The sequence below is a fragment of the Sceloporus undulatus genome, chromosome 6 (assembly GCF_019175285.1).
Source record: "Sceloporus undulatus isolate JIND9_A2432 ecotype Alabama chromosome 6, SceUnd_v1.1, whole genome shotgun sequence".
In the NCBI taxonomy this organism is placed as follows: Eukaryota; Metazoa; Chordata; class Lepidosauria; order Squamata; family Phrynosomatidae; genus Sceloporus; species Sceloporus undulatus.
The window spans coordinates 106179689-106201736 of NC_056527.1; the positions used below are offsets into that span (position 1 = coordinate 106179689).

The following is a 22048-nucleotide window of genomic DNA, read 5'->3' on the forward strand; positions in this document are numbered from 1 at the left end:
TCTGGGAAGTAAGTTCCACCATGTTTGTTTTGCTGGCACCAAAAATGACACCAAAAACATGTTGGCACCATGTAGACACCCTCCGCACTTTCAGTGGAGTAGAAAATGGAGCTGAGTTATCACCGAGGATTCAAGTATGTCTGGCAAGAAGCAAGGTTCTTATGGAAGGAGGTGATTCACATTGTACCAGGGCTCAAGTTGTTTAAAATTCAACAGTGACACCTTAAATTGGGACCAGAAGCCTATAACACAGTTGCTTCCAAACTGATGTGACAGGCTCTCCTTGGCTTGCCACTGCCAACAGTCCAGTAGTTGCATTCTGAAACATTGCAATGGACAGCCATTTCAAGGACAGCCCTAATTAGGCACCCATGCAATAATCTAGAGAGTTAGTAAATAGGAGTCCTGGGTCCACTGGAAAAAGATAAGGATCAAATGGATCACTACATCCATTCATTCACTATTCTGCTCCTTAAAAATAACTAAGGGCAAAACAAAATATGATATTGGGCACTTTCAATATTGAATGCAACCTGAGATAGGGAGAAAATGGAACACAATAAAATAAGACAGAGGGTTCAGATCCTCAGTTCACCCACACACACATTTCATTGTATAAAATTAGAATTCAGAGCAAAAAAAAAACGGGAATAAACAAATATGAGTGCACCTCTTATTCAAATGCATAGGATTAGGAATTTGAAACGAGGACCCTGTTAAGTTTACAGAGCAATTGCTGATTTAAGATTAGATGGGTCCTGGGGTTCACTGTTGAACCAGGAATAGAAAATTTAGAAGGGGATCTTGTACCTCTGGAGCAATGTAGTCAGGTGTTCCGCAAAATGTTCGGGTGGTAACGCCAGGGAAAATGTTTTCTTTGCACATCCCAAAATCTGTGATCTTAATGTGACCATCGGCATCTAACATTACATTATCCAGTTTCAAATCCCTAGGCAGGAAAGACAAAGTGAGCAACTGGAATACAGTGGAAGGCCTCAGATCACATTTAGGCTGACAGTGCTCAGGATCCTATGGTTTGAAGTTTGGTGAGATACTGGAGCTCTCTGGCTTCTAAATACCTCCTCCCTAAACTGGAAATCCTATGATTCCATAGAACAGAACCATGGTAGTTACAATAGAATCATAGAATGTGTAGTGTGAAACAGCCCCAAACTTCAGATCTGGAAAGGCAGGTATATGAGACAGCAGTCATAGACTCACCTGTAAATAATTCCCTTATTATGCAAAAAGAAGAGGCCAATTGCAATTTCTGCAGCATAAAACCTGTAATGGAAAAGATTAAAAAGAAAATGCATAATGGGTAGGATGAAGTGGGTGAAAGAATGGCTAACATCTCATTAATAGCATCGTCAGAGAAGAACTTGCAGTGGTTCTAACACCCACTGTTTGTATTACATTTGAAAGACCTAGGCAGCCGCTGTCTCTAGCCAGCGAAACCATTTCAGAAGCAGGCAGCTTCTTTACACTTGACTTTGCCCCCTGTTGAATACCAATATTCAGATCAAAAATCAAAATCTGTGAAACAGGAGCTTGTAAATTGCAATGAGAGTACTTTTCATTCCAAGTAGAAGTGACAAGGGACCTGAATGTAGACTGGCTTCCTACTGTGTGTATCTAGATTGTATTTTTTTAAAAAAATCTGTATGTGTGCCATGATTGCCTGGGTTGGCTGGCACAAACACTAAGGCAATCAGTATGCTGATATGATACAGTGGGCTCTTGATATCTGCTAGTGTTTCATTCCAATCCACCCCTTGACAAATGATACCAAAATCTATAGCAGCTCAAGTCCCATTATATTAAATAGCATAATAAAATGATGTCCCTTATATAAAATAATAAAATTATGGTTGGGTTTTGGAATTTTGTTTGGACAGGGGATATTTTCAAGCTGTGGATGGTTGAATTCGTGGATGCAGAATCCATGGATACAGAGGGCTGACTGTAATACACAACAGAGCAAATATTATATTTTGTGAATTTAAGCCTCCACTCCTGTTTATTCAGCATCACTCTGCTGCTCCAGAGACTAGAACACAGAGCAATGGATGCAAGCTACAAGAAAAGAGATTCCCGCTCAACATTAGGAGGAACTTCCCGACAGTAAGAGCTGTTCAACAGTGGAATGCACTCCCTCAAAGTGTGGTGGAGTCTCCTTCTTTGGAGGTCTTTAAGCAAAGGTTGGATGGCAATCTGTCAGGAATGCTTTGATTGTGAGTTCCTACATGGCAAGGGTTTGGACTATGATTCTATGATTCTATTCAATAAATGTGCATGGCATTGTACAGAGTAACCAGATATCATTCCCCAATACCAAATAGCTTATGACCTAAAATGACACATTTAAGTTACCATTGGGGAAGGGGGATTTTTTCTGCCTGGAAACACATTCTATTCAGAGTAAACTGTTGAAGGGTAAGGGAGTATGTTAACAATTGGCTGAGCCTGAACCAAAAGTGCACAGAGGACACCCTTTGTATTTTCTCTTGATCCCATCCATCCATCCATCCCTCTTTTCCTCATTCCTTCTCTACACTGGACAGACAAATAAAGAAAGGTCTCTTGTGTCAGAGGTCTGAAGGGCCTATGAGAGAAGGGTTTAGCCAGTATATTAGTCTAGGGGCCAGAGAGCCCAGGAGGGATCTGTGAATTTCTGACAGCCCTTTCTTTCAAAAAGAAAAAAGATCTCAAACATATCAAAAACTTTTTAAGGTCTACTGAGTATTGAATCAACCACTGCCAGAGAAATTGATTTTGATAACGTTATTAGAAATTTTGCAGATTAAAAAAGCCAGGAAAGCTCATTTCATTAGTTGATCAGGCTTATTGTTGTTTGTATAAAATATAAAGTACATTGTTATCGGATCATTCTGGGGCACAAAGAAAGGTTACCAATGGTTGTATTCAAATAGCCTGAGATTAGCCATCATGTTCTATTATGCTTTCATAATGATACAGCAAAAACTGTCTACTTTGTTCATATTTTAGCATAACCATATTTTTCTACAAATAAGGAAAAACTCCAACTTTTAAATTTCATGTTATACCATTATCTTTACTAAAAATACTTAATTGAGAATTTATGGTCCATTTGGACACCCCACACCCTGGAGCTCAAAAGCAGACTTGTTCCACCATGCAAAATTTCTCTTGGATTCTCTGATCTGAGCCATTCCCTCACAGAGTGGCTTTTGAAATGAAATTACATGAAATTAGGCCAAAAGCCACAGTTGGCCCACTTTCACTAAAGAAGGCAACTATAAGCAGGGATAAATGGGAAGAACAGGCATTCATCCCACTTAAATGTACATTGAAGGCTAGTGTGCTGTAATGATGATGTGGGTCACCCACAAAGATTTCCCATATGCAGTCAGTAAAGTCACTGGGGGACCTTGTCATTTCTCAGTCTAGCCTGGCTGATGGGTTTTGTGAGAATAAAATGGGACAGAGGGAGAACATGTATTTCACTTTGAATTCCTTAGAGAAAGCACAGGGAAAACAAAGTTGTAAATAAATAAACTCTCTTACTTTGAAGAGGAATACACGGAGGAAGATAAACCACCCTTACTAGCCTAGCCTGGGTAAGAACAGTAGGCAACAGATCTTCTCTTCAAGGTGCCTGAGTGCATTCTCAGTCTCACATTACAGCCTCATATATTTTTCATATATAGGAGTTCCTTGTGCAAATGAACTGAATTTTCCAATGTAGCACAAACTTACTTTTCACTGTTCTTCTGAGCAGGACAGATAACCCACTCACCAACAGCATATTTTGATCAAAAGCCACGCTGATTTACTTCATGCAATGACTAGATGCTTGTTGATTCCATATTGAGGTCACTCAGTTACACAACTTCACTGGAGTGTAATAATTTTCCATGAAACTGAGGCCTGGTGTCCAATGTTCATAAGCGGAACAAAGTGGTACAATTCCCGCTTGTGGTACATCAGGCTGTATCAATTCAGCCAGCAATAGAGGGGGGTTATATTTTCAATGTTCCTTCATATACACACTCCTTGCATGAAGAAAACTATCTGTAGTGCATGAGGGAGAAAACCTATTGTTCAATATGCTCCCTGAATTTGCAGAGTGTAGTTGTTTTTAAATAGGGCGGCATTTAAAAATGCGATGCCTCCTCTGAAATCTGAAACAATGCAATCTATTCCATCATCTCAGGACTTTTACTCATTAACTAATTAGCTAATTCCTGTGCAACACTTCAGGAAGTTTGGATACAGGGAGAATACTGTGGATAAATTTTCATTTTTCCCTGCAGCAGGAAGAAAACTAACATATTTATTTGCCCTCACATGCAAGGATGAGACAGATGAGTACTGTATTTACATCCCTACCTGAGCCTATGTTTGACATTATCACTCTCTGCAGGCAGCCCTGACCTTAAGATCGGAGCTGATCAGAAAAGCTCTGGTGTGACCATCCTCTGGGTTGCAGTAAGTATTTATAGAAGAAAGGAAAGGAGGGAGAGCCAAGGTTTTCTCTAAGAAACTCACGTACATAGCATGTGGTTCCTTGAATTTCCCAACCTGCTGGATGTGATACATCAGGTCTCCTCCGTTGACATACTCCATTACAAAATAGAGTCGGTCCTTGAAGAAAAAGACCACATTAAGTCTGTTGCCACCACAGACGAACAAAGTAAAGGACCCCTCAAATAATACAGAATGTTCCCTTTCCCGGCACACTTGGGTATGTAAGAGAGTATCCAGTCAATTAACAAGTAGATTAATTTCAATCCATCTTAATTGACTTTAAAAATGTGTCCCAATTAATCAGACAGCATTTGGGGTGAGGGAGAAATGTAATTCTTTTGATCAGAATTACTTACAAATACTGCCATCTTAAAGGAGGCATTCCTTTCTCTAGATACTTATTCTTAAATTATGGTTGCTTTTATGAGTATGTACATGCATTAGAGATAAAGAGAATATTTCTTTAAAAAAATAATAGCTGAAAAATGTGTTTCTGAATTCTTGAGACAATCCTGACAAGATGAATCCTTACAGAAAATTTGCACATATTAGTTTTGTATAGGAATCAGCATTTTTTTACACAGAACATGGTATTTCTGTGCAGAAATATTATTTTATGCTCAAAAAATTCTGTTTCCCATACCAAAAAGGGGGTATTCTGCATAAAACAACTGCATGTGACTTTTGTGCAGAGAAACTCCCAAAACACACAGTCTTCAAAAATTGGACTTTTTGAGGCATTTCTTGCAGCAAGAAGAAATTTGCTAAAGCTACTCGCTGTTTCCTTCAAGAAGAAAATTAGCAAAGTGTTGCATCCCTAGCATGCAGCCTCAAATAAATAAATAAAGCAGAGAAAGTGTGTTTCTTCATGCTTTGAAACAATTGTTGTCTCTTATGTGCAAATATATGTGGGTGATAAGAAATTATTACATTCATCAGCTAGAAGTTATGGAGTACACGATTGGCAGATTATATGCTTTTTTTGATGATGCCTGTAAAGTGCCATGCAAATTTATGGTGCTATATAAATAAACATTAATAATAATAATAATAATAATAATAATAATTACAAGATACAGTTAAAATGGCAAGCGACAACCCCACTAGGTTGCCAGAGATTACCGCAGTTTGGAAAGTAGAGTGCAGTTGGGTTAGGAAATGCGGACGCTCTCCCATGGCCAAGACTCGCTTTTCCACCATGGTGCATTCTACATCGTCATCTTGGATGATCACATCTTTCTTGAGGATCTTAATGGCGAATAGTTCATCTGTCCCACGGCGCTCTGCCAACATCACCTGTGAGGAGAGAATCCCAAAGGTTTGGATTTTGAATTTGGATCTAGCCTTTTCCACAGTCACTTCTTCGACTAGTGGCAGGCAGCCCAAGGCAGTTGGACTGCATGGGCCCTTCCCTGATCTCATGCAGGGCTTAGCTTAATTTCAACAGCCCTCAGTGACATGCTCCTTCCCCAGACACCTGTTAGATGAGGAGGAAAGACAGAGAGTGGGCTTGCCTACTTTTGTCACCAAAGTGTATACACTGTTGGCTTCAGTCCCCACCAACCACTGGCATTTGGCCCATGGCAGATTTTTCCTTAAGGAATGTGGCCCTGGGTTGTGGTGTCACTGTGGGGATGTGGGGTGTGTGGACCATTGGCACCAAAAGCAGTATTTGGGACAGGAGCATTATTGGAAACCATTAACAGGGTTTTTTTCTGACAAGGAAAAGATTTGATTCCTCAGTGATCTAACTAGAATACAATGACAAGAGAACCATGATGTAATGTGATAAGAAACAGTCAAAGACAGAACTGGTGCAAATTGTGCTACAGTTCTGATATCCATCTGGTGATATTCTTTCACAGCTTCCAGTGGGAATGCTCCCTGTAGCATCCATCTTACTGATATATTACCATCCATGTTGACTGAGAGGTTCTCAGAACTGAAATTGAAAAAAGCAACTTTTTCAACCTCTAGTTGAAACCCATACTTCCTCTAACCATCTGTGTGCTCAGTTGCCAAAGAACAGGCTCACCTTCCCAAAGCTGCCTTTGCCCAGCACCATAAGAAAGTTGAAGTCCGAGATGTGGAAGCGATTGATGCCAAAGAATGCACCACGCTTGGAATCTGTAGGACTCGGAGATGGTGACTGGATGGGGCCATGCCGACACTTCTGCAGAGCACACGATAATAAAGGAGAAAGAAGAGGAAACAGAGATATGGTGAGAGATGTGAGCACTTCCTGCTGGTTTAGAGTAAGGGGATGGGAGAAGTGGTGCTTTAAACTACCAATTCTGCAATGTCTCTGCTCTCTGGCCTGAAGCTGAAATTGGCAACCTGGATTATTCCAGAAAACATACCCTAGTTCACCCCTTTCTAGGTATGATTAAAATGGAAGCTGGTGAGATGCAGATATCTCTTAAAGAGCAAAAGTACCAACACTTTCCAAAAAAGTAGTGAACCTTTGGAGGAACTCTGCATAGCAAGGGCCAAAATCAGGGGTTGTGAACACCTGCGGGGAGGCCGGACATAGAAGCACACAATATTAAACAGGGTATAGTTCAGCACTAGAGCACACACATTGCATACAGAAAGTTCTCACTCCAATGCAAATATTTCCAGTTAACAAGATCTGATGGCTAGGAAGGACCTCCGAGACTATGAAGAGCAATGGTCTTACTCACATGTAAGAAAGCTTCTTACATGCAAGATATCGCCCTATGTGGGAAGCACAGAATTAGCTAGTCTTCTCTCCAGTGCTTTGTCTTTTTTTTCTCTAGTACATACTGCTCACCACTCACCTTTCTTTCTATTGCAAACAAGACAAAAGGGAATACTTCTTCTCCTGCAGGACTTGATCTACAAAGCTGTGATAGGGCCCACAGAGGATGGAGGCTATGCATACTCATAGCTATTGCTCACAAGACATTTGTGTTTCTCCATGTTCAGAGGCAGCATGCCTCCGATCACCAGATACAGGGAGGATAAAACAAGCAGAGATGCTAATCTCTATTATTTTGTGAGCAGCTTTGAAACACCCTAGATGGGACTTGAGAGACTTCTTGCCTAACCAAGTATAGGTATTCCCCCTAAGTTGTCCTTCTCCCCATATTAATGTGATAGAAATCAGCTCTAAGACTGATTCCTATGGGCAGCAAACAAAAAAAACCCTCCTTCACTCCCATCTTGTTGTGCCAGGAGACGGGTGGATGGAATTGAAGGAACTGTGGATACCTCATAGAGCTCCAGAGGGAAGTTGCAAGCCTGAAAAGTCAAAAAGAGCAGGTTTTAGAGAGATGCACTAGTAACCTCTTTCCCACCCCATCTGAGATTCAACACCAGTTAGCAAGCCAGACTGCCCACTTGACCTCCCTTCACAGCTCCTAGAAGATAAAGTGGTCCATAGCTGTTTCCCTCCACCCCACTCCTCTTTCCTCACAGCAGCAGCATCCCCCCAGCTGTGAAGTGGCATGGCCTTTGTGTTTGCACTGGGCTGGCACACAGTGGGGAACCAGGGGAGGGCCAAATCAAGCTGTGCCCAGGAAGCCACGAGGTTACCTCAAATTTCTGCAGCAGCCCACAGTTTTCTGCATCAGCCACAGGGACACTATAATACTCGCCCTCCTCCTGATTGAGCAATTTGTACCTGGGACAGCAACGCAGACAGGGACACCGGGCAGGGAAGGAAGGGAGGCGAACAAGAGGAAGGAGGGATTATGAAGAAAGAGGAGAAGAAGATGGAGGGGGGGGGAAGAAAGACATGGAAATGGGAGAGCAGAGTGAAGAAGGGATGGAAGTAAAAATGAGAGATTTCATGGGTAAGATAGAATAAGATAGGGTAAGACAGAGATTATATAGATAAGAAGATGGTTGGATAGATTCAATAGATCAGATAGAGATAGGCAGATAGACAGATAGACAGATAGATAGACAGACAGATGATGGAACCATCCAGGCAGACAGATAAAACCCCAAAAAGACACCAAGACGGAGGGGGAAAGAGAGAGAAAATGAACCACTGGTGTCCCCTGAGCTGCCAGTCATTCTTTTCCATCTTTGCTTCTGCCCCCCCCCCAAGTATCCCCTTACCAGCCTTCCGCAGGGCCCTTGAAAAGCTCTGAGACCCCAAAAGACATGGCTCCCATGAAATCATTGCGGGTTGTCCGGTCCCAGTCCCACACCTCAACGGAGAGCCGCCGTTCCATGTCACCTGGCTGCAGAGTGCTGGTCAGATAGAAGATTGGGGGGTCACAGAGTAAAAATGGTTCAATGGATAAAACCCCTCAGCACTTTTACCCTCCAGCATCTTCAATAACATATACACTGCAGGACTTACAAAATGAAGGTTTCATTCCACACCGGATTGAGAGTGGATCTCACTGTCCGGGTCTTTTGTTTGGTTAGGTTCTTAGGGTCAGGGATCAGCTTGAGTTTCACATAGGGATCTGAGAGGCCATTGGGATCCATTGGGATCAAGTTCAGTGCTTCACCAACTGATAAAGAAAAGGAAGAAAGAAAGGGGGGGGAGACAGTATTAGTTTTTAACAGAATATTAGCTTCCAGCAGCGTTAGTATCAGAGGAGAGTGTGAGTAGGCGGAAAGACAGACCTCCTGCATTCTCTAGTGGGTGGAGGGAGGAGGATCTCTTGGCGTCTGTCCCAGGCCACCTGCTGTGGGCCAAGAAAGTTTATGTGGCAGCAATTGCTACCGCCTTCATATGTAGGGGGTGGGAATGGAATAGGACGTAAAGAAGATAGTAGAGGGGTGGGTGAGGAAATCCCCTTCTGTCATGAAAACTGCAGTGATGGCTTTCTTCTCACCACCTACATGCTTGATTCCAGGATGAGGGAGAAAGAAAGAGAGAGAGAGAAAGCATTCAAGAGAAGGTGTGAAAAGCAGAGGCGGGGGATGTCAAGTTCTGCAGCTTGGAATAGAACCCAAGCGTCCTGGCTCCCAGCCTCCACTAACTCAATCACTACTAAAGCTCTTCAGCCCCAGCCAGATCCAACCCTCCTGCTCCCTTGCTGTTTGCTACATTTGCTGCCATTCCACAAGATTTTCTTCCCTCCTGTAAAGATCTAGGCGGCTTCCTAAGCAAGTAACCCCTATCATTTCAGCTGGTTGTTAATAATCATCATCATGAAAATGAGAATAAAAAAAGAGTTGGGTCTAGACTCAGTAATAATGAGAGTAAACACACTAAAATGAGCGAATCTTAAATTCATAATACAGTGGGTCCCTGCTATCCACTGGGAATCAAATCTGCACTCATGGTGACCCTCTCTTAGGATTTTCTTGGCAAGACTTGTTCAGAGGAGGATTGTCATTGCTCTCCTCTCAGACTGAGGTTGCATCTGCACTGCAGAAATAATCCAGTTCGACACCACTTTAATTTCATCATGTGGAATCCTGGAATTTGTAGTCTGTTGTTGCACCAGAGTTCTCTGAGACAAGGCCAAATGTCTCACAAAACTACAAATCCCATAATTCCATAGCACTGAGCCATGGTAGTTAAAGTGGTGTCAAGCTGCATAATTTCTGCAGATGCAGCCTAAGTGAGTGACTTACCCAAGGTCAGCTTGTAGGTTTTTATAGCTGAGGTAGGATTCAAAAACTGGACTCAATAAGCACTATACCATGCTGGCTCTCAACAACTAACTTACATTCCACTGATTTCAATAGGCCAGATCTAAGAATAATTAAGTCTGCATCTAACCTATTAATCTTGTTGCTATAATTATACAGCACTATTAGTACATTTCTAAGACAGAAATGAAGAAGAAAAGACAAAGCAATCTAAAGAATCAGTTATGGGACTAAAGATGGGTCAAATAACATTTGTTTGTGCACAAACTTATAAAAAGATTCTACACTGAGGTAGACTCAGTACTACATGCACATGAAGCTGTATCCTGTAACCTTTATATATTAAAAACATTTTCCATACATTATGCAAATTGAACAAGTATTTGCATAATTTATTCTGTTCTGGTCTGCAATTGGGAGACAATAAAAAGCTATAAAGGGCCTTGAATTCTGGCTTCATACCACTGGAAGTCTCCTAGGGCCACTTTGCAATCTGTGCTGGAATTATCTCTGAGTGAGATGCAGAGAGGGTCCAATGTGCCAGACGTTATATTGAGCTATGCTGGAGACTTCTGGAACTTAGAGCCCTCTTACATAATGTTTCCAAGCTCTGTGACTATGATGCTTAGTTTGCATCTGCTAAGAATTTTTTGAGAAACAGGCTTGTCAGATTCTGGCATAGCAGAAGGGTGACATGTTCTTAGAAGAGGAAAATCTCCAGTTACAAGCTCTCAGTGGGTCCTCCTGTCATTGCAAATGCCAATCTACCTGACCCAACCAGTGCCCCAAACCACCTACCTGACTGGCTGGCTCTCCCACATAAGCTTAGTAGACCACAAGTTGAACATGAGTCAACAATGTGATGTGGCAGCTTAAAAAAACCAATGCAATTCTTAGCTGCATCAACAGGAGTATAATGTCTAGTTCAAGGGAAGTAACAGTATCAGTCTATTCTGCTTGGATCAGACCTCACCTGGAATACCATGTCCAGTTCTGGGCACCACAATTCAAGAAAACATATTGAAAGCTGGAACATATCCAGAGGAGGGGAAGTGAAATGGTAAGAGGTCTGGAAACCATGCTCTATGAGGGCCTTCTTGGGGGTCTGGGTATTTTTAACCTTGAGAAGATTCAAGGTGACATGATATCCATGTTTAAAGATTTGAAAGAATGTCATACTGAAGATGGGACAAGCTTGTTTTCTGCAGAGACTAGCACACGGATTCAAATTACAGAAAAAGAGATTCCACCTAAACATTGGGAATAATTTCTTGATGGTAAGAGATGTTTGACATTGGAATAGGCTGCCTTGGAGTGTGGTGGAGTCTCCTTCTTTGGAGGGTTTTAAACAGAGGCTGGATGGCCATCTGTCAGGAATATTCTGTGTGTTCCTGCATGGCAGGGAGTTGGACTGAATAGCCCTTAGGATCTCCTCCAACTCTATGATTCTATCATTCTTCATAGCAAGGCTGGCTATAGCACTGCATCATCCCCATCACATATACTTTGGCTTCTAAATATGAAAGGCAATTAACAACAATGTAAAAGCCACAGAAGAAGTCTTCACTTAGCTTACCAAATACCTGAGCATACTGAACCATTGTGAAATGCTATCTAAAAGACAGAACAAATGGAGCTACAGTATTTCTGGAGAAGATATTCTACAGTTGAGAGGCCACCACAGAAAAGCCCCTGTTTCTGGACCCCTCCCAATTAAGATTGAACATGGATCTGCCTGGAGTGCAGGGTATCTAAAGAAGATAAGAAACTTCCTATGGTAGCAGGGAGTCCTATTCTTATCTCCAGTCACCTCAGTTAAATACTCCCTTACCAGTCACACGGATCTCATCACTCCCAAATGTCTCAATGTGGAGTTTGAGGCGTCCCCGGCGTTCTGTGTGGTCCACGCCGCACAAACTGGGCACACAATGGACACAGCGTTTGTGCACATTCATCTCGCAACCTGCAGAGGGCAAGAGCTGTTAACTGGGATCAGAAAAACACAGAAAGCAACACAATTCCATATGAGACCTGCAACATTAATCAAACAGTGATTACCGTATATACTCAACCGTGAGAGTCAGCCTCTTGTATAAGTTGAGGGCAGGTTGGGGGGCCAAAATGATGGATTTTGATGTGACCCATGGATAAGTCAAAGGTAAAACTTAAGGGCATGTAAAAATGGATCTAAAGGACAAAGCAAAGCGAAATAATGCCAAAGAGCTTACAAAATTCCAGTAGACATAACTGCTTGTGCTCATTCAGAGGCTAGATGAATGACAAAGTAGAGGGTGGTCAGTGCTTCCAAAAGAGATTAATTACACTCTTGCTTTTCACCAGGGGATGGTTCCTTTTTCAATACAAGAGTTAAAATACAGTACTTACATTGATACGCTGACTTAGGTTTTTAAGGTATTTTTTTACATAAATTTCTAGACTTACACATGAGCATATACAATAATCACCTTTTTAATAAAGAACAATTTATGAGTCACAATAATGTGTCCTCCAACTAATCAGAAAGCAACATGTTTTTTAAAAATATATATTTTAGTACAGGGCAAATCTATATGTAAAAGTTTCAGTTCTGAAAAAGAATTCCTTCTTCATCTTTGATATAATGTGCCTTCTAAGATAGTATGTACTGCAATATGCGTATGTGTTATAAAATAACTGTTCTGGTGTGCACTTATTTACATTAATGCATATGCCTTACATGTAAACTGAGCATACCTGTGAAAGGTCTTTTTGAGACTGATCTCTGAATACAGAGAAACACTTGTATCCCAAAAGCTATGGAGTCAAAGACCACCAACAAAGCTTCAGAAAGCAATTATTTGTTTAAAAAATAACAATAAAAACAAAAGTAAATTTAAATCATATATCTGTAGAATTACTATCATTCTTTCAGATGAAATTGAAACTGAGAGCATTTAAGGACAGAAAGTCTTTAAAATCAGTAATCCAACTAGGTGCTAGAGGTACAAGGAAAATATTTTAAGAACTGTTTCTTCCAATCAATTGATAAAATGAATTAAAGGACTCAAATTCAGATAATTAATCATCTAAAATGTCTGGGATGGCGCGACGCCCTCTCATCTGCCCCTTCTGACCATCTCACTGGAGACACATAAGATCGATTCTGGCTATGTTTTTATGCCTATTTTAGAGACTATTTTATCATATTTGGCAGGTTCATTGAGGACTGTGCTCTATCTCTGGGAAGAATGACTGCAGCAATTTACCCTAAATCTTTAGGAGAAGGAAGACAGAACGTGTTCACAATGTTAGTCACTTCCTCCCATGAGTAAACAAGTTGGTATTTATGAACATATTCAGTAGCCCAGTGTTTTTATGTGCTCTGATATGATGGACCAGCAGAGTTTTTCCCACCAATGTGCCAGGGACCGGCACCATATTAGGGCCAATTGACTATTCTTTCTTTCCCAGAAACTCGCCAGAGACTGGCATCCAATGGCTCATGGACTGGCACCAGCCCACAGACCGCCATTCTGCTTAGTACTGCAGTAGCCAGCCTAGCTTCAAGGAGTCCCACGTGTCAGCCTTTCCTAGTTCTGGTTCCAGGACCTCCAGTGCCTCTGCCCTCATCTTGCCTCCATCGGCACCTTCAGCATAAGAAAAAATGCTAAAGAAAAGAAGATGTACAAATTATCCAAAAACAGTGCCCTCACTGTATCACTAGTGTGCATAATACCTGGAGGGGTTCATGTCAAATATGGTATTTTCAATGGCTAGATTCAGAATTTTTAGTTTCCAGTGAGTATGGGTATACACTTTTCAAAGGCTTCTGCCCCATACATGCCCAGGAATATCAATTAGATGCTACCTGCCTGAAGCAAATGTCCATGTGGGCATCAATCCAGGTGGTGTTAGTCATGAAAAAAATCCTATCCTAACTCCATGGAACAGTTAGTTCTACATCTCTACGTGCAAAAACAAGTAAAGTGGAGGGGGGGGTCATAGATTTGTGAGGTGGGAAAGCAGACTGTTGCATTCCAGATTGCAGATGAGAGGAACACATTGTCTAATCTTCCTTCGTGTTGAAGAAGAAGAAGAGGCTTTCATCAAGTAGACAACTACCATCTGGGTGACTGCATAGCTAGAATCTTTCTCCTTGATGCTCTCATTTTCTCCTTTCACACTGTTTCCTTGAGGGTAACATTCAAAAATGGTATCTCCCACCTGCAGAGTGAAGTAGTACACTCCATTCTACCACCTCAGGAGTCTTTCAGCTCATCAAGCTGCATATATATGATCCAGCCTAAATCAGAACTAATTTTAACAAGAATAATTTTAACACCATCCTGCGTAATATACTCAATGCCTTATCAGTCTACTTTGTAAGACTAATTGACATTTATAGAGCACTTCTCCTAAGTGCTCTAAGAGGAACACAGATGTGTCTCAACCATCATTGCAACATAAGTGAGCCTCTCCTAACTACTAAGATATTTGCAATGTGGGAGTAATAAGTATACTAAACCCAGCACATCCAGATGTGCTGAACTGCAATTTCCATCGCCCTGCAGGCAATATGGACATTGGACATGGTGGCTGGGTGATGGAAACTGCAACCCAACATATCTGGAGGGTGTTAAGCTGGGGGAAAGCTGGTTTATTAACATTATTTTTCCTATGTTGTGGATGTCTCACAGAAGAGTTAAATTGGACAGTCACATCAGCTTGATTCCATCCTGTCAATGGTTTTATCCTGTGGCATCCTGGGATTTGTCGCTTGAGGTTAGAGTTCTCTACCAGAGAAGTCTTCCCAAACTACAAATCTCAAAATTCCATAGCATAAAGCCATGACCAGGAAAATGGAATCAAACTGCTGTAACTGTGTGATGTAGCTCCTCTTTGGGAGACAAAGTGGTCCACTTCTGAGGCTCTTTCACACTACAAAAAAAAATAATAATACAAGAATTATAGCACTATGATTCCACTTTAACTGTCATGACTAATCCTATGGAATTCTGAGGGTGGAAGTCTGATGAGGCACTAGGGATATGTGCGCTGGAGATCTAAATGTCCCTCCCTGAACTGCAAATCCCAAGGTTTCCCATAAAGTGAAACCATAGTGCTATAATTCTGTAGAGTGAAAGGGCCAGGGGTAGGCAACTATGGAGGGGACAAGGGGCTTTTTTTAAAAAAATCCTTTACCCCCATCCAACAGGCCAAAACTTGACATAACTGGAAGCGATATCACATCACTTCTGGTTTTATTTTGGCCAGTTTTTTTCAGTGCTGGAAAGGTCTTAAAGTATGAAAGGAAGTTGTGTAGGCAAACTATTGTGTTCTGTAGTGGTTCTGGGCCATCGGAAGGTCGGGTGATAAATGCCTAGAAAAAAATTGAATGAGGAGGGGCTGGAACCCTGGGGGCTGTAGAGAAGCTTCTTAATCCTGTTGAATTTTTTTCTTAATCCTGTTGAAAGATCTGAGATTTTGTGATCATAGCTCATTGTTCTTTATCTCCAGGGTGCAACAATCCTCTGATGAAATAAGTCTCCCCACCACGCCTTCTACAATGCCCATGGCTCAGTTTTTCTAGTGCAATGGGACCACACAGCTTCAGAGGATGGCTTTACTCACAGGTGCATTTCATTCCCTGGTGGACCAGCCCATAAAGAAGGGAGCCACAGTGATCACAGAAGGTTGGGCTGCTGTAGCTATGGATTTTGAACTTATGCTTGCTCCGAGGATCCTATAAAAGGAGAAATTCAGAGATGTATAAATCATCAGTGAAGATGAGACCTAGAACATTATTCTCTAATGTACAGAAACCACATAAGTCTTTCCCCATTTCCATTCTCACCACCTCTAGAAAGATCTGCATACTAGCAGTTTTCTGGCAACCAGTGCAGAATGCAAACCCCACAAGTGTCCCAATTTGTCTGGGACTGTCCCTATTAAACCTAGTTCCACATTTGCAGCTGCTTAAATAATGTCTCAGTTCTTCTCTCCTCCTCAAACCTTCCTTCATTGTCCTCAGCTTACTTCAGTTGCTGCAAACTGAGTTCAAACTGCAAAAGGAGTCTGCATTCCATTAACTCAGCAGGGGCAAGAGGAGAGGAAAGGCAGAAATCTTGCCTTTCCTTGTAAATTTAGGTGAAAGCAAACAGCTGCAGCCTCTCCTAGCTTGTATGTTCTTCTTTATAAATGATTCTTGACCTCTTGACCACACTCTGATGTCGCTTGGTCACAAATGTCCCAATTTTCCTCTCTGAAATGTTGGGGGGTATGAGAATGCAGATAGTGGAACATCACAGAAAGAAAAAGAGCAGCTGTAAACAGCACTTTTTGCTGTATGGAATGCAACCACAGAAAGAAGATCTGCACATCTTGCCTGAACAGACAATATTAACAGCACAATCAAACAACCTCTCTGGTTTCCCCCAGAGTTAAAGTAACTCTTTACTCTAGAGCTCTGATCACAAGCACAGAAGCCTCTGAAATTGCATGACCTATGCTTTCGCCGTGTATGAGGACATGTCCGGAAATGTGTGCAATGGAAGGAGCAAGGCAGGATGAGACAAGCCAACCCTCCCATCCTTTCTCATTCCTTTCCTATGATTCCAGGCCAAGGACAAGGGAAGTGGGACACTGGGCGCACGAAGATATCTGCTCCCTCTGTCAGCTGTATAAATAGCAAGGAAACCGGGACGCTCACCTGGAGTGGAGGAAAGACCCGAAACACTGCTTGGGCTCCCAATCCTGCCCTGCAGAATTCTGCCCATTAAAACTGCTCACATCTTTCTGAGAACCTGAAAATCCCAATATTTCCAGTTTGGGTGTCACTTACATCTGTCTGGGGTCCTTTCCCAGCTCCTGGACACTCGAATGTGACAAATTCGTGGCATCTTTTGTGAACGACAAAGCTGCACACTGAGAAAGGAAAGAGAGAAGGAGAGAAAAAGAGGTTTGAGTGAAGGGAATACATTTGACAAGGAAAGGGGGAAAGGAAAGAAGAAAAGGAAAGTGGCAACATGGGAATAAAAGGACAAGGAAAGAAGGAAGATTTGTTTTTAATTGGGGATAATTTTGTATCAAGACTATGAATGTATCAGAGGTCTGACAACACAAAACCCAAAAAAGTTGTCTTATGCTAAATCAGGCCATCACACCCAGTATCATCTGTTCTAGCTGACTGTAGCTCTCCAAAGTCCCCTTCCTATTACTTCTATGATGATGATGATGATGATTTATATCCTGCCTTCAGGGGGCACAAGGCAGTTTACAAAAGTTACAGCAGATACAGGGAAAAAAATCACATCATATAAATGTTACAGGCATGCGCCTACAACACTGTCGATTTTTTCTCCTGTTTGATTTGTCTAATAAAGAAGCCAGTTGAACTTTGAAACCTTGCATCATGTATTTTGTGCATTTTGGATGGCCAATAAAAGTACTGCTGTTTTGTGGATTTGTGATGTTATTGTACTATTGAATGTTATCTTTATGGATTTGTAACCTTGGGCCTTGTCTGCATGGGCCAAATAAAACATCCTCCCCCTATCCTCTTAGTGGAGAGTTCGATGATACACAGACCAAAACCCGTGATTTGGTGTGAACAGTCCAGACAACATCCAGCACATTCAGCACCAGAGCCAGGGCATACCCCTCTTAAAACAGACTTTTAACAATCACCAGAGCCCTCCAGAGAGATACCAGCTGGCTGTTTAAAATGTGTGCCATTGTGCTCCCTGGTGCACCCATGACAGAATGGGTTGCTTGCCCTGAGGTCACAATGAGCAACCTGCCGCCGCCACCAGACAGCACACCTGGACAAGTGTGCAAACAGCCTGGCCATCATTGGAATGGAGGGCCACGATTATGGAGGGAGGCCCAAGTCGCTCCAGGACTAGAATACTCCAGGCTGCCCCCGGAGTATTCTGGCCAGTGCAAACAGGGCCCTAGAGTTACAAATTTGTAACTGGTCTGCATTCAGTAAGACTACATAGCCTTACTGGAAACCTAAATAAAGACACACACCCCACACCAGTCCAACTTAAGAAATAGCAACTGGGTCAGGAGAATGAAATTTCTACCCCCTTCCAGTCAGCAAGGTTGCCTGTGAGGATCAGAAGCAGGACTCCAAGCACAGGTCCTTGCCACAGTCTTGCTCACAAGCAAAAAACATCATCCTTCTTGTACCCTGGTCAGAAGCTGAATGGACCTTCTTCTCCCAAACCATCCATTGGTTCTTGAAGTGGACTGGAAGGACACCTCAGGCCAAGAGACATTACTTACTTACATCTCCGTAACTATGTAACTCAGTGGATCCCAAACTGTGTTCCTCCAAATGTTTTGGACCTAAACTCCCAGAAGCCCCAGCCAAATTAACCAATAGCCAGGAATTCTGGGAGCTGAAGTACAAAAGACCTGGGAAACTAAAGTTTGGGAACCACTGAGTAGCTGTTCTAGGAAGTTGGTGATAATTTATTAGTGTAACTATTACAATATAATTACACTATCAATAGAATTAAAAGCAGTTAAAACATGACCTTTCTAAAGAAAAACAACAAATATAAACAATGCAGCCCCGTGAAACACCCTGTCTACTGAGTAATTCAACCTTCAAAGGTTTGCCAAAGCAAAAAGGATGTCAACAGCCTATGGAAGGATAGCAAGAAGGGCTAATATCTCCAGGAAGGAAGTTGTAGAACCTTGGAGCAGCCACCAAGAAAGCACTCTCATATGTTCCCACAAGATGTACCTGTGAGGATGGTGGGACAGGGAGAAGGGCCTCCCCAGATTTCAAAGCACAGTCAGGGTTTATAGAAGAATAAAGTTCTTTAGATAATCTGGATTTGGGCTATATAGCTTGCTACATGGTCATTTTTGTAAAAAACTACAGATGCCAGGACTTGAACTTTGGAATTTCTGTACATAATGCTCTAGCACTTGGCCATGTTTTTTCTTCTCAGTGTTATGACTTTGTGTGTGTATGTGTGTGTGTGTGTGCTGTGTGCTTTCAAGTTGTTTCCGACTTACAGTGACCCAGTTTATGGCGAACCTAAGATGGGGTTTTCTTGGCAAGGTTCTGCAGAGGGAGTTGCCATTGCCATGCTCTGAGGCTAAGTGACTTGCTCAAGGGCTGATTATATCACCAGAACATCCTGCATTGAGTATAATGTTATGACTTTATACTCCATGCAAAATGTTTTGTTGATATAATCATCCTTGTGGTTCCTTGCACTCACAGTCACTACAGTCTCTTAGAATCATCTTATCACTCACAGACCTGGGAATACAGGGAGATATGATATACCTTTATAACCTAATTATAGACCTTGGGCAAGTCACACTCCCTCAGCCTCAGAGGATGGCAATGGCAAACCCTCTCTGAAGAAACTTGCCAAAAAAAACCCCATGATGCATTTGCCTTAGGGTCATCCTAAGTCAAAAATGACTTGGAGGCACACAACAATAGGTATGGCTGACTGAAGTGGTACTGTGTGATGGAGTGGAAAGCTGAGAGTATAGTCCCGCAAGGACTTGTAGCAGAATAGTTAAAAGCAGATCTCACAACAAGGCAAGAAAATTTCATAGGCCTACTTGCAGATAGAAGTATTATTTATTATTCAAGGCATGTATTTATTGCCTCTCGACGCACCAGAACTCCTGAGGTGATACATAATTGATAAAAGCACTTTATAAAAAATTAAATAAATAACTAAAGTTGTATAGTTAAAGTAGGGGAAGATTTCACCCCCTTCTGGTTTATATCATACCTTCAACCGTCCCAATTTGGCCAGGAGACTACTGATTAATCCTCTGTTGTTCTGCTTTTTCAGCTGCTTTTACAATGTTCCAATTTCTCTCTTTCCTCTCCCACTTCCCCCTTCATCCTCAGCTTATTCCAATTAATGCAAACTGGGTTTAAAGTGCAAACGTGGTTTGCATTCAGCTAACTGAATTGGGAACAGAGGAGTGAAGGTGGAGGAATCTAGCCTTTCTCAACAGATTCAGGCAAAAACACATTGCTGCAGCCTCTCCTAGCATGTTTGTTCTTCCTCATTAACAATTTTTGCCAACTTGACCATACTCTGTTTGACCACAAACATCCTGCTTTTCCTCTCTGAAATGTTGGAGGGTGTTCAATGCCCATCTGAGAAAGGCTTAGATATGGTATTGCATCAGATCCTTTTGTTATCTGGCAAAGAGGAATGGATTAAGTTTTCCAAAGTATCCCTAGACAACACTGTCTGGTTTATATTACTGAGATAAATGAAATGTAGAAAGATCTGAATATCTTGTACTGAAACACTGAGGAGAGTATTGGTTATGAACCCAATGCCTTACCTATGAATGCTCAAAGGCCCTCTGTCTTCACATTTGGGGTGTGTGTGTATGTTAGTGTGTAACAGTTGTTACCCTGCACAGACCAGAGGATCAGGTTCAGCAAAGGTATCTCAAGACAGTAGTGCTGGATCAGATTACTGTGACAGGTGAAACTTAGGAAGTTTCTGAAAGTCCTGCTGTCATATGAGTTACAAACCAACCATGTTTGTGTGTTGCTTGTTTTCAAAAGTCTTTCCTGACTATGGTGACCCTAAGGCAAACCTATCATCGGGTTTTCTTGCCAAGAATTGCTCAGAGGAGGTGTGCCATTGCTTTCCCCTGAACCTGGGAGTATGTGACATGGCCAAGATCACCCAGTGGGTTTCATGTCTAAACTAGGAATAAAGTTTTGGTCTCCAAAGTTGTAGCCCAATATTCAAACCACCATGCCATGCTGGCTCTCCTAGCCAACCATGCCACATGTGAATTTTTAAAGAACCAGAGCCAGTGTGACATAGTAGTCTGAGTGTTGAACTATGACTCTAGAGACCAAGGTTCGATTCCCAGTTCTGCCATGAAACCCACGGGTGACCTTGAGCAAGTCACATGCTCTCAGCCTCAGGGGATGGCAATGGCAAATATCCTCTGAACAAATCTTGCCAGGAAAACCTCATGATAGGTTATCCTTAGGGTGACCTTAAGTTGGGAACAATTTGAAGGCACACAGCAACAACAACTATGCCTATATGGAAAGGACTTTGTATATTACAAAATATATTTTACAAAACACACAGCTGTTGATCTCAAGCACAAAACTAGGGGGTCTTCTGTTTAGCTCAGGCAAGGGAAACCAGTGGAGTGGGATTTTGGGGAATGGGTGTGTGTATGCAGATCCTGGGTGTTCATCTGTGGGTGCAGGGTGAGGGGGTGTCTGCTCTCCCTTCCCTTCCCCTTACTCTTTCTTTTGCCTTCAGCATCTCCAGGCCTGAGATTTGGAAGATGGATCTCCATGGCAACAGGCGGGGGACGAATCCACAAGTACCCAGCTCAGCGGGGGAGAGTCAGAAGGGGGGGGGGGCAGAGAAGACTTTTGCACACAAAGAGAACCCACAAGTATAGAGGTTCGGGGCCTCCCATGCTACTTGCCTCTCCCACCTCCGGCCTTTCTCTGAAGCATCCTACTCCATAACTAAGGCTAAAGGTCTTGCCCATTTTGCATCTTATCAATTCACCTCCGCATCCCAACAAAACAACCAGCACACACAAAGTGTGCTTGTGCTGTGCACCTTCAAGTTGTTTCTGACTTAGGGCAACCTTAAGACGAACCTGGTAAGATTTGTTCAGAGGAAGTTTGCCATTGCTTTCCCCTGAGGCTGAGAGTGTGCATAACCCGTGTTTAATTGTCAATTGTCACTGGCTGACTGCTGCATGCATCTGATCTACAAGAAAAACCAAGCAGGTGATTATATTCATCTCCCAAGCTTCAACTGCTGTTTCTGATTAGCATATAATATCCCACGAGACTATCTTGATTTTCGTTGCTGGTTCCTGCCTTATCAAGTCATGGTTAAAGTCACAAGAACTGTCCAACCCCTGTTATTTTTTTTGCCTGTCGGCAACTTTATCCTCAATCCATCTTTCACTCTGT

The 22048-nt window shown here is 42.2% G+C and overlaps 1 protein-coding gene across 2 annotated transcripts in view; it reads right to left on the minus strand.

Moving 5' to 3' along the window:
• The window catches only part of PRKCG (protein kinase C gamma), a 60942-nt gene that overhangs the window by 7877 nt on the left and 31017 nt on the right, over positions 1-22048 (minus strand). For both annotated transcript variants that reach the window (XM_042471433.1, XM_042471434.1), the window contains exons 3-14: positions 16919-17001; positions 15709-15820; positions 11930-12061; positions 8849-9005; positions 8602-8736; positions 8071-8158; positions 7747-7776; positions 6548-6685; positions 5635-5808; positions 4538-4629; positions 1222-1284; positions 811-949 (exon numbers count right to left, since the gene is read on the minus strand). In XM_042471433.1, the coding sequence (XP_042327367.1) occupies positions 811-949; positions 1222-1284; positions 4538-4629; positions 5635-5808; positions 6548-6685; positions 7747-7776; positions 8071-8158; positions 8602-8736; positions 8849-9005; positions 11930-12061; positions 15709-15820; positions 16919-17001 (1343 nt within the window). The remainder of the gene's footprint in view (positions 1-810; positions 950-1221; positions 1285-4537; positions 4630-5634; positions 5809-6547; positions 6686-7746; positions 7777-8070; positions 8159-8601; positions 8737-8848; positions 9006-11929; positions 12062-15708; positions 15821-16918; positions 17002-22048) is intronic.